The sequence below is a fragment of the Gadus morhua genome, chromosome 15, assembly GCF_902167405.1.
Source record: "Gadus morhua chromosome 15, gadMor3.0, whole genome shotgun sequence".
Lineage (NCBI taxonomy): Eukaryota > Metazoa > Chordata > Actinopteri > Gadiformes > Gadidae > Gadus > Gadus morhua.
In genome coordinates this window covers 9,730,723-9,747,966 of record NC_044062.1, presented here as the reverse complement: position 1 = coordinate 9,747,966, position 17,244 = coordinate 9,730,723, and the positions used below count along the sequence as shown (strand labels likewise).

The window sequence follows — 17,244 nt, the reverse complement described above, 5'->3', positions numbered from 1 at the left end:
GCCTATATATATATATATATATATATATATATATATATATATATATATATATATATATATATATATATATATATATATATATATATATATATATATATATATATATACACATATCCTAGTATTCTATGTGATTATGTCACTGTTGACACTATATTGTTCTGTACCTACTGTTGTTGCATTGTTTGGACTAGCCTGCTATTCTGATATCATACGGCATTAAACTATCTTCAATGAAACGGTGTTTGATTCTGTTCTGTGGAGAACTGTTCATGAAATCCGCTTTAAACGGAGTTAACGCGCGTTTGCGGGTCAGTTCCCCCTCCATCCGCCTGGAGGCGCCCGCGAACCGTCCGGAAACCACCGAGGAAGAGCCGAGCCTTGGAGCCAATCACATCCCGTCGGAGGACTTCCGCCTGCAGCCTGAAGATGGAGGGCCGAACGTCCACGTCCTCAGCCGGAGCTCCGTACCACGGCGTCGGGGACTACTACCCCAGGAAGTACGGCTCAAAGCCGGACGTGGTCCCGTCGGGGGTGACCGAGCGGAAGGTGTTTCCACCGGAGCCGCCGCCCGACGCGGTGTCGGTGGACGTCCTCCACAGCGGAGACTCTGGAGGTTTGTTGTGCTAACGGCTAACGGCAGGGGGGGGGGCTCCTCAGACCTTCCTCAGACCTTCCTCAGACAATCCTCTGTCCGGCCGCTCAGTACACGCCCAACTCCGCCGGACACAACAACATCAACAACAACAACCAATGACGGCGTGTTGTGATTGTTGTCGGCGGAGTTATCCCGTGTATCCTTCCTCCTTAACATGTCGAGAAACAGACGACACAGGGGGTCCTGTGGTGTAGTGTGTGTTTACTGTGTGTGGTGTTTACTGTGTGTGTGTAGTGTACATGGCATAGGGTGTGTGTGTGTGTGTAGTGTAGGGTAGGGTGTGTGTGTTTAGTGTGTGTGGTGTAGTGTGTGCGTTTATGTGGTGCGTTGTAGTAGGTGTTTAGGGGGGTCCCAGTCCGGGGGGGGGTCCCAGTCCAAGGGGCCCCAGTCCAGGGGGGACGGGTGTTCAAACTGGTCCTCATTCGTTTCTCCTCCAACAGATTTCCTGATGCACCGGAAGAAGCAGGAGAACGACACTTACGTCCTGGTAAGACTCTGCCTGCTTACGCACTGAAGGGGGTGATGGTGTTGTTCATGTGGGGATGTGTTGATGTGACAGTATGTATTGTTGATGTGTTAATGGGTTGATGTGTTGCTGTGACAGTATGTGTTGTTGATGTGTTAATGTAACAGTGTCTGTTGTTGATGTGTTCATGTGTTGATGATGTGTTAATGTGATGGTGTGCAGTGTTTCCCCCAGTAAATGTCTTAGTCAAGGTGGTCAAGGTGCGGGGGGGGGGGTCTAACCCAATTAAAAAAGCTTGATGTCACGACCATTGTTGTGAACACCGATGCATTATTGATCTTTATTTTTACACCTGATGGAAGTATGTTTTCTTTCCCTACGAGAGTTTTCTACTTTGTTAATGCATAATAATTAAAAAAAAAAAAAAAAAAAAAAAAAAAATTTTGATAATTTTTTTTATTTATTTTATATACATTGGTAGTCAAGGCGGGGCCCTATTGTTGATAAGGCGGCCGCCTTAACAACACAGTGCTGGGGGAAACACTGGTGTGTGTTGTTGATGTGTTGATGTGACAGTGTCTGTTGTCGATGTGTTCATGTGACAATGTTATTGTTGATGTGACAGTGTGTGTTGTTGATGTGCAGATGCGCTAATGTGACAGTGTTATTGTTGATGTGTTCATGTGACGTGTGTGTTGATGTGTTCATGTGACGTTGTGTCGTTCATGTGTTGATGTGACGGTGTGTGTTGTCAACGTGTTAATGTGACGGTGTGTTGTTGTTGATGTGTTCATGTGACGGTTTGTGTTGTTAATTTAATGATGTGACGTGTATGTTGTTGTGTCGATGTGACGACATCGACACAACAATTAATGTTTTGATGTGTTAATGTCACGGTGAATGTTCTTAACGTGTTGATGTGTGTTGTTAATGTGCGTGTTGTTAATATGTTGATTTGTTAATGTGACGTGTGTCTTGTTAATGTGTCGATGTGTTAATGTGTTGTTGTGACGGTGTGTATTGCTGATGTGTTAATGGGTTGATGTGACACTGTGTGTTATTGATGTGTTAATGTGTTGATGTGACAGTGTGTGTTGATAATGTGTTGATGTGTTGGACGCACCTGCAGTTCAGCTGCTGTGTCAAATGGCTCCCTGTAGAACCATTTGAAGACAATGGCTGTACTGGGCATCTCCCAGTAGAACAAGTTGCAGACAGTGGCTGTACTGGGCATCTCCAAGTAGAACCAGTAGCAGACTGTGTTTGAACTGGGCAGCTTCAAGAAGAACCAGTAGCAGACAGTGGTTGCGCTGGGCAGCTCCTATTAGAACCAGTAGCAGACTGGTTGTACTGGGCGGCTTCCAGTATAATCAGTAGCAGACTGGTTTTACTGGGCGGCTCACAGTATAAGACTGTAGTGTTCTTCATAGTGACGTTATATTAGTATGTCCCGTTATTCTCTCCATCACCACTGGGTGGCAGTGTTGGATGAGGTCTGGACTGCTGCTCCTGTCAACACATCCTCCTCTTCAGCTGTGGGGCTGAGGCATTGGGATTGGTGTCTGATTGGTCCCTGTGAATGATTGGTCACTTGTCTAATTGGTCAGCGTGTCTGATTGGTCCCTGTCTCTGATTGGTCCCTGTGTCTTATGATCACGTGTCTGATTGGTCACTGTGTCTCTGATTGCCCCTCCCCAGGGAACCATCCACCCCTTCCGGCGGACGCACCGCTCCGTGCTGGGGAGGCTGTCCCAGGAGCTCCGCCTGGTCACCTCCGACCGACGGGTAGGAGGGCCTACACCACATACACCACCTATACCATCTACACCACTCATACCACCGACACCTCCCACAAATCCTACACCACCTATACCATCTACAGCTCCCACACAACCTACACCGCCCACACAACCTACACCGCCCACACCACCTACTCCACAACACACAACAATACACAATCTTATCTTTTTCCAACCCTTAGCCTCCGTTAGCTTAGCAGCCAGCCTTTGTTAGCCCGCATTGAACTAGCATGAAGAACCACATGATGTCATACTGAGACACACCCAGTAGAGGGCAGCAGTATACTGCGTGTGCATGAGCCCAGGGCAGGGACAGGCTTGTGCGTGTGTTAGTGACTGTATGTTTCTGTTCTCAAAACACAACCGTAGGCGCTGAACCAAAAGCCCCCCCCCCCCCCCCCCCCTACATAGAGGTTATCTTTATGTGTGGGATGATGTTGCATGTGGTGCATGATACAGAGGAGTGTACCGGGGCTGTGCGTGCTGTCAGAGGATGAAGCTCCTTCCTCTGCTGGGAGGACCACCAGAGGAGGGCTTCACAACGGCCTTCTCTCCTCCTCAGGATGCTCTCTGTGTTGTCGTGGAAACAGGCTGGACATTGTGTTGGGCCGTTGTTGAATGTTAGATGAAGAGCGCATTGATTCAGGAATGTTAAAAGCCAGAGGTGTCTGATTATTATTATATTATTATTAAAAAGAATACACACCCTTTGAGGCTATCGCCCAATCAATATCCAGGGTTCGACCGTGCTGCTCGTCCTGTATCTCTGTCCTCTGTGTCGCCCTCCCAGTCCTGGAGGATCCTGGCCTTCGGAGCACTCAACCTGCTCTGTACCGGATGTCTCCTGATGTGGTGCAGCTCCACCAACAGCATGGGTACACACACACACACACACACACACACACACACACACACACACACACACACACACACACACACACACACACACACACACACACACACACACACAGGATAATTAATACCTGCCCTGATTGATCATGTTTGTGGTTGGTGAGTTTTGTCCACTGAGAGAGATCCATCCCTCCGGGATATCATGGGACGCTGTAACCTTACACACACACACACACACACACACACACACACACACACACACACACACACACACACACACACACACACACACACACACACACACACACACACTGAGGAAGGCTGATGTTGGAACAGACAGGAAGAGGAAGGTATTGGAGAAGGAAGGCGACACCAACGTCTACTTTGCCTAGTCTGCCTCCTCCTAGCCCCTAGACCACTCCTCCTAGCTCCTAGATCAGTCCTCCTAGCTCCTAGATCACTCCTCCTAGATCCTAGCTCCATCCTGCAGTCGGTTAGGCCACAGCAGACAGGATGTAGTGTGTGTGTGTGTGTGTGTGTGTGTGTGTGTGTGTGTGTGTGTGTGTGTGTGTGTGTGTGTGTGTGTGTGTGTGTGTGTGTGTGTGTGTGTGTGTGTGTGTGTGTGTGTGTGTGTTGTGTCACAGCATAGAGTATAGTTAATGATTTGGTCATTTTAGTTCTGAAACATCAGCTCTGTGTCTATGTGTGTGTCCTGTATCAAATTGTGCAGAGCCTCAATGGATCAGCTTACTGCTTTTTACAGACATCAGGTCCCTGACACACACAGACGCACACACACACCTCTTGTTGTGTGTACGTATATATATTATATCTACATGTCTGGACCTATGTATTTATCTTAGGACCCTATTGGCTAAATAAATCTTACATTGTTTTTGCAAAAAACTAACATTAAATCCGATTTGAAATAGCATCCATTACAATGGACTGTTATTGTCGACCTATAAGAATCGAAGAAGCAACAATGCATTGTAAAGAATTAGATATGATATTATCGTAGTATAGTTGGTGAAAAGCAGCATGTTTGTTTTGTTGTTTTTAGCCTGTGTGTGTGTGTGTGTGTGTGTGTGTGTCCCTAGGCTCTCAGTGTTCCTGTGTGTCAGAACACAGCTGGTGAGCAGTCGACCCATTGGGGGGGGTTGTAACACATAGACACACGCACACACAGACACACAGTTTGTTTGTTTGATCAGGAGGTGCCGGTCAGGTTCCTGCCCTGCTAAAAGGACCCCGGGTAGTCAGAGGACACACTGTTTACATCGTCTGCATATTTATGTCCGCTGTGTCCACTGTTTGTGTGTGTGTATGGTGAGTGTGTGTCTGTGTCTGTGTGTGTGTTTGGTGAGTGTGTGTGCGTTGTCACTTCAGTAGTGGTCAGCATCCCCCCCCCCCTCTGGGTCAGGTTTTGGTTTCACCAAGGTGTGGGGGGAGGGACACTCCGTTCGATAGAATCATTTAGTTTACAGCATTAAACCCTGACCGGCAGTCATCTGATACGTGTGTGTGTGTGTGTGTGTGTGTGTGTGTGTGTGTGTGTGTGTGTGTGTGTGTGTGTGTGTGTGTGTGTGTGTGTGTGTGTGTGTGTGTGTGTGTGTGTGTGTGTGTGTGTGTGTGTGTGGCAGGTTGAAAGAGCCAGTCAGATGTTTCTGCTGCAGATGACATTAAATATTTATCCTCTAGCTCCACTTACTTCTCCTTTCTCCTCCTCCCCCCTGCGTTCCAATGGCTCCTCTCCTTTCACCTCCTCCCCAACTTCTGTCTGCCCACATCTCCTCTTTACTCCTCTTTCTTTATCCCCACCTCTTTTCTCCCCTGTCCTCTTCTCCTCTCCTCTCTCCTCCTCTCCTCTCCGCTTCTCCTCTCCTCTCTTCTGTCCTCCTCCTCTCCTCTTCTCCCCCCCATTCCTTCTCTCCTCCTCTCCTCTCTTCTCTTTTGATGAAAACAAACAGTTTTTATTCTGAGGATCTCATTTCGCCCACTGAGGACTCTGTCTGTTATGGGATATTGTGTGTGTGTGTGTCAGTAATTGATTTTTTGTGTTAAGAAGTTATTGATTAGAATGTTTTGGAGTTGTTCCTACAGTTAGGGGATTGAAAACAAACACTTCATTCCTCCCGATGCACCTATATAAACTATACATGATGATCACCTATAGAAACTACATGATACACCTATAGAAACTATACAGGATACACCTATAGACACTACTTTGTTACAGCATAACCTCTGGTCCAGCAGTCCTACTGGGTTGTAGAACCTCTGACCTAGCAGTCCTACTGGGTTATAGAACCTCTGACCTAGCAGTCCTACTGGGTTATAGAACCTCTGACTAGGGGTGTACGGTATAAACGGTGCTGAAGCTATACCGGTGTGAATTTGCGCTACGGTATGGATTTTGACGTTACCTCGGGAACGGTGTGACCGGTCGACAATGTTGTGTGTAACGCGTAACAAAGTAAGCAATGCGTTAATACAGTTCCAGTGTCTCCCCTACCATTGTTCAGGCCTGGCGGGCCGCCAGGCCAACGAGCGCCCCCGCCAGGCCAACAACCGGCCAAAAAAAAAAAGAAAAATGAAAAAGAGAAAAAAAAAAAAAAAAAATGAAAAATGCGGCAGCATTAAGTTATATCATCATTAGCATGGCACCACCAAAAAAACTTAAAAGGGATGAAGGACAAAAAGGTATTTCAAGGTTCTTCCTAAACACGGTGCCAAACGAGAGTACATTTATTCTCCGGCAGAAGAACTATACCACGAACCGATCGCGTAAATGCGACGTCTGATTGGTTCAGCCCGCCGTTACCATGGACATTTTTACCGCCCCCGCAAAACACTAGCCTCGTTCTTTATACGTCCATAACTTAACCAACTTGTGATGGCTAAACAAGTGTTTTATATGGAAATAACCAACAAATACTCTGGCATCCCGTGAAAAATGTATAACAAATCACACTATCAGCTCTTCTTATCTTCTAATATCGAAATTAGAAGATAAAATTAACATACCGTGATATAATACCGTTACCGTCTATTCCTCAAATCATACCGTGATATGCATTTTAGTCCATACCGTACAGCCCTACCTCTGACCTAGCAGTCCTACTGGGTTATAGAACCTCTAACCTAGCAGTCCTACTGGGTTATAGAACCTCTGGTCCAGCAGTCCTACTTGGTTACAGAACCTCTGACCCAGCAGTCCTACTGGGTTATAGAACCTCTGGTTCAGCAGTCCTACTGGGTTATAAAACCTCTGGTCCAGCAGTCCTACTAGGTTATAGAACCTCTGGTCCCGCAGTCCTACTGGGTTATAGAACCTCTGACCTAGCAGTCCTACTGGGTTATAGAACCTCTGGCCCAGCAGTCCTACTGGGTTATAGAACCTCTGGTCCAGCAGTCCTGCTGGGTTATAGAACCTCTGGCCCAGCAGTCCTACTGGGTTATAGAACCTCTGGTCCAGCAGTCCTACTGGGTTATATAACCTCTGGTCCAGCAGTCCTACTGGGTTACAGCAGAAGCTCTGTGGGAGAGGGCAGAGAGCCTCGTTTCAAACCAGTAACTACGAGAAGCCTTGTTTTCTGTATGGTTTCGATGCGAGAATCAGGATCTTCTCGTGCAGAGAAGTCCCCGTCTGGTCTGCACGAGAAGATGAACGAGGCTGGTTGGACAGGCCACATGCTGGGGATTAGAAACCTTAAGGAAGGTTTCTGTCTTACCACCAGGATCAGTTACTTAGATCTGAATGTAAAGCCTGATGTGTGAGACTGCTGCCTGCTGTAGGTCGGGGATGTTACTAAACACACTTCTGTCTTTTCCAGCCCTGACTGCCTACACCTACCTCACCATCTTCGACCTGTTCAGGTACACCCCCCCGCCTGCGCCTCTACACTGCTGACAGCCCGGTGACCGGTCAAAGGTCAACATTAGCCTGGTGACAGGTCAAAGGTCAACACTAGCTAACCCTTGTGTGTTTCTCTGTAGTTTAGTGACCAGTCTCATCAGCTCCTGGGTCGGCATGAAGAAATCCAGTCAGCTCTACTCCTTTGGGTTAGTACTAATACACACTTTACATACTACTGTGTACTAATACACACTACTGTGTACTAATACACACACTACTGTGTACTAATACCCACTACTGTATACTAATACTTACATTATACACACTACTGTGTACTAATACACACTACTGTGTACTAAACACACACTATACACACTAATGTGTACTAATACACACTACTGCGTACTAATACACACGACTGTGTACTAATACACACACTAAACACACTACTGTGTAACAATACACACACTATACACACTACTGTGTACTCATACACACACTATACACACTACTGTGTACTCATACACACACTATACACACTACTGTGTACTAATACACAGTGTCCTACTGTGTACTAATACACACTATGAGTGAGGTGATGAGGGATGAGGGGGGATGAGGGGTGAGGTGATGAGGGGTGAGGTGATGAGGGGTGAGGTGAGGTGATGAGGGGTGAGGTGATGAGGTGGTGAGGTGATGAGGGGTGAGGTGATGAGGGGTGAGGTGATGAGGGGTGAGGTGATGAGGTGGTGAGGTGATGAGGGGTGAGGTGATGATGGGTGAGGTGATGAGAGGTGAGGTGATGAGGGGTGAGGTGATGAGGTGGTGAGGTGATGAGGGATGAGGGGTGAGGTGATGAGGGGTGATGAGGTGGTGAGGGGTGAGGTGATGAGGTGGTGAGGGGTGAGGTGATGAGGGGTGAGGGGGTGATGAGGGGTGAGGTGATGAGGGGTGAGGTGATGAGGTGGTGAGGTGATGAGGGGTGAGGTGTAAGAGGTGAGGTGATGAGGGGTGAGGTGATGAGGGGTGATGAGGTGGTGAGGGGTGAGGTGATGAGGGGTGAGGTGATGAGGGGTGAGGGGGTGAGGGGTGAGGTGATGAGGTGGTGAGTTGATGAGGGGTGAGGTGATGAGGGGTGAGGTGATGAGAGGTGAGGTGATGAGGGGTGAGGTGATGAGGGGTGAGGTGATGAGGGGTGAGGTAATGAAGGGTGAGGGGTGAGGTGATGAGGGGTGAGGTGATGAGGGGTGAGGTAATGAAGTGATGAGGGGTGAGGTGATGAGGGGTGAGGTGATGAGGGGTGAGGTGATGAGGGGTGAGGTGGTGAGGGGTGAGGTAATGAGGGGGGATGAGGGGTGAGGTGATGAGGGGTGAGGTGATGAGGGGTGAGGTGATGAGGGGTGAGGTGATGAGGGGTGAGGGGTGAGGTGATGAGGTGGTGAGTTGATGAGGGGTGAGGTGATGAGGGGTGAGGTGATGAGGGGTGAGGTGATGAGAGGTGAGGTGATGAGGGGTGAGGTGATGAGGGGTGAGGTGATGAGGGGTGAGGTAATGAAGGGTGAGGGGTGAGGTGATGAGGGGTGAGGTGATGAGGGGTGAGGTAATGAAGTGATGAGGGGTGAGGTGATGAGGGGTGAGGTGGTGAGGGGTGAGGTGATGAGGGGTGAGGTGATGAGGGGTGAGGTGATGAGGGGTGAGGTGATGAGGGGTGAGGTGGTGAGGTGATGAGGGGTGAGGTGATGAGGGGTGAGGTGATGAGAGGTGAGGTGATGAGGGGTGAGGTAATGAGGGGTGATGAGGGGTGAGGGGGTGAGGTGATGAGGTGGTGAGGTGATGAGGGGTGAGGTGATGAGGGGTGAGGTAATGAGGGGTGAGGTGATGAGGGGTGATGAGGGGTGAGGTGATGAGGGGTGATGTGATGAAGGGTGAGGTGATGAGGGGTGAGGTGATGAGGGGTGAGGTGGTCTAACGTCCCTCTCTCAGCTTCCAGAGGCTGGAGGTCCTGGCCGTCTTCTCCTCCACCGTCCTGATCCAGCTGGGGGCGCTGTTCATCCTCAAGGAGAGGTCAGTCAGCCAGTCAGTCCTTCACTCAGTCAGTCACTGTCAGTCACTCAGTCCTTCACTCAGTCAGTTACTATCAGTCAGTCCTTCACTCAGTCAGTCAGTATCAGTCAGTCCTTCACTCAGTCAGTCATTGTCAGTCAGTCAGTCACTGTCAGTCACTCAGTCCTTCACTCAGTCAGTTACTATCAGTCAGTCCTTCACTCAGTCAGTCACTATCAGTCAGTCCTTCGCTCAGTCAGTCAGTCACTGTCAGTCAGCCAGCCAGCCAGCCAGTCAGTCAGTCCTTCACTCAATCAGTCACTGTCAGTCAGTCAGCCAGTCCGTCAGTCAGTCAGTCAGTCCTTCACTCAGTCAGCCATTCCGTCAGTCAGTCCTTCAGTCAGTGAGTCAGTCAGTCACATGTGTCTCTGACTAAGTGGTGAACTGTTTTCTCTCTCTCAGTGTGGAGCGCTTCATGGATCAACCTGAAGTCCATACGTAAGAAACACACACACACACACACACACACACACACACACACACACACACACACACACACACACACACACAGTAGCTTTGTGTTTATCCCAATGCTGACAGCTGTTGTCAGAACAGAACATTCCAACATCTGGGTCTCTCTCTCTCGCTCTCTCTCTCTCTCTCTCTCTCTCTCTCTCTCTCTCTCTCTCTCTCTCTCTCTCTCTCTCTCTCTCTCTCTCTCTCTCTCTCTCTCTCTCTCTCTCTCTCTCTCTCTCTCTCTCTCTCTCTCTCTCTCTCTCTCTCTCCCCCCCTCTCTCTCTCTCATATTGTGATGAGGAGCCATGGTTGAGCTGTAGTTTTGTTTCTGTGTGTCCAGCGGTCGTCTGCTGGTAGGAACCAGTGTGGCTCTGTTCTTCAACCTCTTCACGCTGCTCTCGGTCAGGAATAAACCCTTCAGCTACGTCTCCGAAGGTAACACACACACGCATTCACCAACGTGCTTGTGTTCATTAAGAGAACGGGGAGGAGCTAAGGAGCAGATGCCCCCCCCCCCCCCCCCCCGTCCAGACAGCTGATGCATCACACGTTGGGGTGCTCTGATTGGTTGGAGGTCTGAAGGAGTATTTCACACCAATATACTATTATTATCATCATACATCAACCCTAATGTAAGGGACACTGAGAGGGTGGAGGAGCAGGAGGAGCAGGAGGTGGAGGAGCAGGGGGTGGAGGAGCAGGAGGTGGAGGAGCAGGGGGTGGAGGAGCAGGGGTGGAGGAGCAGGAGGTGGAGGAGCAGGAGGTGGAGGAGCAGGGGGTGGAGGAGCAGGGGGTGGAGGAGCAGGAGGTGGAGGAGCAGGGGGTGGAGGAGCAGGGGGAGCAGGGGGTGGAGGAGCAGGAGGTGGAGGAGCAGGGGGTGGAGGAGCAGGGGGTGGAGGAGCAGGGGGAGGAGGAGGAGCAGGAGGTTGGAGCACTGTTGGAGACAAGTAGAGCAAGGGAGGTGAGGTCAGGCCACTGATGACCCCAGGACAGATTAACCTCACCGCTGGTCTGCTGCTAACCAGACCGCATGCACACAGTGTCTCTCTCTCTCTCTCTCTCTCTCTCTCTCTCTCTCTCTCTCTCTCTCTCTCTCTCTCTCTCTCTCTCTCTCTCTCTCTCTTCTCTTTCTCTTCTCTCTCTCTCTCTCTCTCTCTCTCTCTCTCTCTGATAAAATAGGTCAGAAGAGAATAACTGACACACAACTACAGCAGTTTGTGTTTGTGTTGGACCAGTCTCAACATCACTTAACATCTGACATTTCAAAAGGGAGGATGACAACACGCGCACACACACACACACACACACACACTCTCTCTCTGACTCACACAGTCTAGTGAAGTGAAAGTAAAGTGTGTTATGTAACATGTTCCAGACAGTGGTAATGTAGTGAAGCCACAGGGACACACACACACACATTTAGACACACACACACTTTAACTCAACCACACACAGTGTAACTCCCATGCAGACACGGATCATAAATAAGTTACTCTGTTAGAATGTTTGTTTGGACTGAGTCAGTCTAGCATGGACAGAATCTGTCTCACACACGCCTCGAGTGTGTGTGTGTGTCTGTGTGTGTGTCTGTGTGTGTTTGTGAGCAGGGTATTAGAGGGAAGGTGACCTGACGTAGTGCCTTTGGGCCTGGCAATGTAGTCAGGCTTCACCCTCCTCCCGTACCGTGCACGCTCACTGTGCAAACACCCACTGGCCCTGTTAAACAGTCTCAGACACATTCTCTATTTTATCACTAAAAGAGAGACACGTTTAACTTTATTAGCCATTTTTCTTACTAGAGGACTGATAAGTAATAAAATGGTGCGCTTTATTAGGTTTGTTGTCAGATGTTGAAATTTCAACCTTTAATCGTCTGCCTGTCTGTCTGTGTCTCCCTCTCTCTCTCAGCTGCCAGCAGCAGTTGGCTACAAGAGCATGTAGCAGACCTGAGTCGAAGGTAGGTTCTCTCTACCTTCTGTATAGCTATGAGTATGTACCTCTCCCTAGAGCTAGGAGTCTGTACCTTTCTCTATACTAGGAGTCTGTACCTTTCTCTAGACTAGGAGTCTTTTCCCTTCTCTAGAGCTAGGAGTCTGTACATTTCTCTAGAGCTAGGAGTCTGTACCTTTCTCTAGAGCTAGGAGTCTGTACCTCTCCCTAGAGCTAGGAGTCTGTACCTTTCTCTAGAGCTAGGAGTCTGTACATTTCTCTAGAGCTAGGAGTCTGTACATTTCTCTAGAGCTAGGAGTCTGTACCTTTCTCTAGAGCTAGGAGTCTGTACCTCTCCCTAGAGCTAGGAGTCTGTACCTTTCTCTAAACTATGAGTCTGTACCTTTCTCTAGAGCTAGGAGTCTGTACCTTTCTCTAGACTAAGAGTCAGTACCTTTCTCTAGAGCTAGGAGTCTGTACCTTTCTCTAGAGCTAGGAGTCTGTACCTTTCTCTAGAGCTAGGAGTCTGTACCTTTCTCTAGAGCTAGGAGTATGTACCTTAGTTAAAATAGTTCTAGTTGTTGTATAATTGTAGTTGTAGTTCGAGTTGTTAAATAGTTGTAATTAACTAATGGTAGAGTTTAGGCAGCAATGGACGCACGCATATAAAGACGCACACACACACAGAGACACAGACACAAGCACAGTGACACACACACACACACAGACACGGCACACGGACTCAGTGCTGAGCATGGGGAGCTTTAGTGAATGTAATATATTCTGGAGCGCTGAGGATTCAGAACATGAATTATGTAGTTATCCTGACTGTTGTAGAAGCTTCTAGTCTGAATATCCACACATTGATATATAAATTAAATATACATCATTATAATGTTATAACTAGTATAAATATACATAATTTTAAAGATCCCATGGCATGAAAATTTAACTTTATGACGTTTTCTAACATTAATATGAGTTCCCCTAGCCTGACTATGGTCTCCCAGTAGCTAAAAATGGCGTTAGGTGTAAAACGAGCACTTGGTATCCTGCTCCGCCTCTGAAAAAACAAAGCTCAGACGTGCCGATTTGGAATTTCCCCCGTAGGTTGTCATACGGGGAAATGTTACCTCCCCTTCACTGCTTTGCCCGCCCAGAGAATTTGGGCCGACAATGAGCTACGACTGTTCTACACTTCTTTGTTATTTGGATAAACGTTCTGCTGTTGGTGTTATAGCCTATAACGCGTCGGGTTCTCTGATGTCTCTGGTATTTCCACAACGCGACTAGTAGTCGGTTTTCTCAGCCATGGTTGACAAGGAATTGGGGGGAAAAGGAACTTTTGCTTTGACTCCCTGAAGTACATGAACCGCGACATGGAGGAGAAAGGGATTGTGCCCGCGATTGTCTCCCGCCAGAGCCCCGCTGCCCACCGCCACGAGGCGCCACCGCCGCGAGGTACGAGGCCCGCTTCCGAGGCGGTGGTGCCTCGTCAGCGGGCAGCGGGGCTCTGGCGGGAGACAATCGCGGGCAACAATCCCTTTCTCCTCCATGTCGTGGTTCAGTCTACTTCAGATTAATGTGGAAGTGGAAGAACCAGAGACGTCAGAGAACCAGACGCAGTCGTTTGAGATTCATCATATCGTCTGGAGGCGCACACAGCTTTTGGCCGTGATCATTTGTATTACATGATATAGAAATCTATGTATAATATGATATTATTTAGATATAGAGTTTCCAGGACTCCCGCCAGAGCACCCGGAGTGTTCTAGAATATTTACAGAACACGGCCAAAGGCTGTGTGCGCCTCGCCATTGTGATGCATCCACTGTCAACAGAGGGCATGGTACTGTGGCCGCACGGTGCTCAGGGCCACACCCCCAACCTCCTCCTTCACCCGCCTCTCTCCTCCTAATTTGCATTAAAGCTACAGACACCGAAACGGCGTGTTTGGGGAAAGCTCAATGTGCGACTGGCTCGTAGTGGCTGTAATTCTGCACCACGGCTGGATTTCGGGAACGTCTTAATATACTGTGTTAGGGCCCACTAACACCTATATTAAAGCATCCATAAAGTAGCTTGCCATGGGACCTTTAATGTTATAACTAGTATGAATATCATCATGTTAATGTTATAATTAGTATAAATATACATCATGTTAATGTTATAACTAGTATAAATAGCATCATATTAATGTTATAGCTAGTATAAATACACATCATATTAATGTCGTAACTAGTATAAATATACATCATGTTAATGTTATAGCTAGTATAAATATCATCATATTAATGTTATAACTAGTATAAATATACATCATGTTAATGTTATAACTAGTATAAATATCATAATATTAATGTTAAAACTAGTATAAATATACATCATGTTAATGTTTTATCAAGTTTAAATATACATCATGTTAATGTTATAACTGGTATGAAGGTAATTCAGAACAGTCCTAATGTATGGAGGCGGTTCAGAACAGTCCTAATGTATGGAGGTGGTTCAGAACAGTCCTAATGTATGGAGGTGGTTCAGAACAGTCCTAATGTATGAAGGTAATTCAGAACAGTCCTAATGTATGGAGGTGGTTCAGAACAGTCCTAATGTATGGAGGTGGTTCAGAACAGTCCTAATGTATGAAGGTAATTCAGAACAGTCCTAATGTATGGAGGTGGTTCAGAACAGTCCTAATGTATGGAGGTGGTTCAGAACAGTCCTAATGTATGGAGGTGGTTCAGAACAGTCCTAATGTATGGAGGTGGTTCAGAACAGTCCTAATGTATGGAGGTGGGTCAGAACAGTCCTAATGTATGGAGGTGGGTCAGAACAGTCCTAATGTATGGAGGTGGTTTAGAACAGTCCTAATGTATGAAGGTAATTAAGAACAGTCCTTATGTATGGAGGTGGTTCAGAACAGTCCTAATGTATGGAGGCGTTTCAGAACAGTCCTAATGTATGGAGGTGGTTCAGAACAGTCCTAATGTATGGAGGTGGTTTAGAACAGTCCTAATGTATGGAGGCGGTTCAGAACAGTCCTAATGTATGGAGGTGGTTCAGAACAGTCCTAATGTATGGAGGTGGTTCAGAACAGTCCTAATGTATGGAGGTGGTTCAGAACAGTCCTAATGTATGAAGGTAATTCAGAACAGTCCTAATGTATGGAGGCGGTTCAGAACAGTCCTAATGTATGGAGGTGGTTCAGAACAGTCCTAATGTATGGAGGTGGTTCAGAACAGTCATAATGTATGGAGGTGGTTCAGAACAGTCCTAATGTATGGAGGTGGTTTAGAACAGTCCTAATGCATGGAGGCGGTTCAGAACAGTCCTAATGTATGGAGGTGGTTCAGAACAGTCCTAATGTATGGAGGTGGTTCAGAACAGTCCTAATGTATGGAGGTGGTTCAGAACAGTCCTAATGTATGAAGTTAATTCAGAACAGTCCTAATGTATGGAGGCGGTTCAGAACAGTCCTAATGTATGGAGGTATATCTGATGTTTTAGTTCATATCTAAAAGCACAGCTTGTCTTCCTCTGCTCCCAGAACCGCAGATGAATATTACATTCTATTGTGCCCATCAGGGACACAAACACACACACACACACACACACACACACACACACACACACATAAACACACACACATAAACACACACACATAAACACACACACATAAACACACACACACACACACACACATAAACACACATAAACACACGCACACACAGTTTCTCTGCTCACAGGGCAGAAGTGAACAGGACATCGTAGCCTAGATCTGTGTGTGTCGGTGAAGAGTCACAACAAGTATTTTGTATTTGTTTATCTTTAATCCCACTGTCTGGATTATAACGCAAACGCTCTCTCGATCTCCTTCTTTCTGTTTCTCTTTTTTTCTCTTTCTCTCCCTTTTTCTTTCTCTTTTTTTTTCTCTCTCTCTCTCTCTCTCTCTCTCTCTCTCTCTCTCTCTCTCTCTCTCTCTCTCTCTCTCTCTCTCTCTCTCTCTCTCTCTCTCTCTCTCTCTCTCTCTCTCTCTCTCTCTCTCTCTCTCTCTCTCTTCCCCCCCCCCCCCCCCCCCCAGTGTGTGTGGGGTTCTCCCAGGTCTCAGCAGTGTGCTGCTTCCTCGTATGAACCCCTTCGTCCTCATCAACCTGGCTGGAGCCTGCGCCCTCCTCCTCACCTACCTCCTCATAGAGATACAGTAAGACACCTCCCTCCTCATAGAGATACAGTAAGACACCTCCCTCCTCATAGAGATACAGTAAGACACCTCCCTCCTCATAGAGATACAGTAAGACACCTCCCTCCTCATAGAGATACAGTTAGACTCCTCCCTCCCCATAGAGATACAGTAAGACACCTCCCTCCTCATAGAGATACAGTTAGACTCCTCCCTCCCCATAGAGATACAGTTAGACTCCTCCCTCCCCATAGAGATACAGTAAGACACCTCCCTCCTCATAGAGATACAGTTAGACTCCTCCCTCCCCATAGAGATACAGTAAGACACCTCCCTCCTCATAGAGATACAGTTAGACTCCTCCCTCCTCATAGAGATACAGTAAGACACCTCCCTCCTCATAGAGATACAGTTAGACTCCTCCCTCCTCATAGAGATACAGTAAGACACCTCCCTCCGCATAGAGATACAGTTAGACTCCTCCCTCCTCATAGAGATACAGTTAGACTCCTCCCTCCTCATAGAGATACAGTTAGACTCCTCCCTCCTCATCGAGATACAGTTAGACTCCTCCCTCATCATCGAGATACAGTTAGACTCCTCCCTCCTCATAGAGATACAGTTAGACCCCTCATAGATATACAGTGAGACTTCTCCCTCCTTATAGAGAGATACAGTAAGACTCCTCCCCTTCCTCTTTGTTTTTATCTACCTTTGTGTGTGTGTTTGTGTGTTGCAGTAACTTTGTTGCCGTGGATACTGCCTCCGCCGTCGCCATAGCGCTGATGACCTTCGGAACCATGTACCCCATGAGCCTCTACAGCGGCAAGGTGCTGCTTCAGGTAGGAGAGTGGAGGGGTGGTGCTCTGAGCCCATTAGATGATCAAAAGGCCATATTCAACGAGCTGTTGAACCCCTGCTCTAACCACCTCCTCCCTCCTCCCC

The 17,244-nt window shown here is 47.6% G+C and overlaps 1 protein-coding gene across 1 annotated transcript in view; it reads left to right on the top strand.

Annotated features, from left to right (window-relative positions):
* Positions 1-133: 133 nt before the first annotated feature.
* Positions 134-17,244, top strand: part of slc30a6 (solute carrier family 30 member 6) — a 17,916-nt gene continuing 805 nt past the window's right edge. The window contains exons 1-13 of the mRNA XM_030379754.1: positions 134-155; positions 314-613; positions 1,096-1,142; positions 2,820-2,906; positions 3,711-3,795; positions 7,609-7,651; positions 7,772-7,837; positions 9,615-9,695; positions 10,137-10,172; positions 10,531-10,625; positions 12,099-12,147; positions 16,201-16,320; positions 17,039-17,141. Coding sequence (XP_030235614.1) covers positions 134-155; positions 314-613; positions 1,096-1,142; positions 2,820-2,906; positions 3,711-3,795; positions 7,609-7,651; positions 7,772-7,837; positions 9,615-9,695; positions 10,137-10,172; positions 10,531-10,625; positions 12,099-12,147; positions 16,201-16,320; positions 17,039-17,141 — 1,134 coding nt within the window. The remainder of the gene's footprint in view (positions 156-313; positions 614-1,095; positions 1,143-2,819; positions 2,907-3,710; positions 3,796-7,608; positions 7,652-7,771; positions 7,838-9,614; positions 9,696-10,136; positions 10,173-10,530; positions 10,626-12,098; positions 12,148-16,200; positions 16,321-17,038; positions 17,142-17,244) is intronic.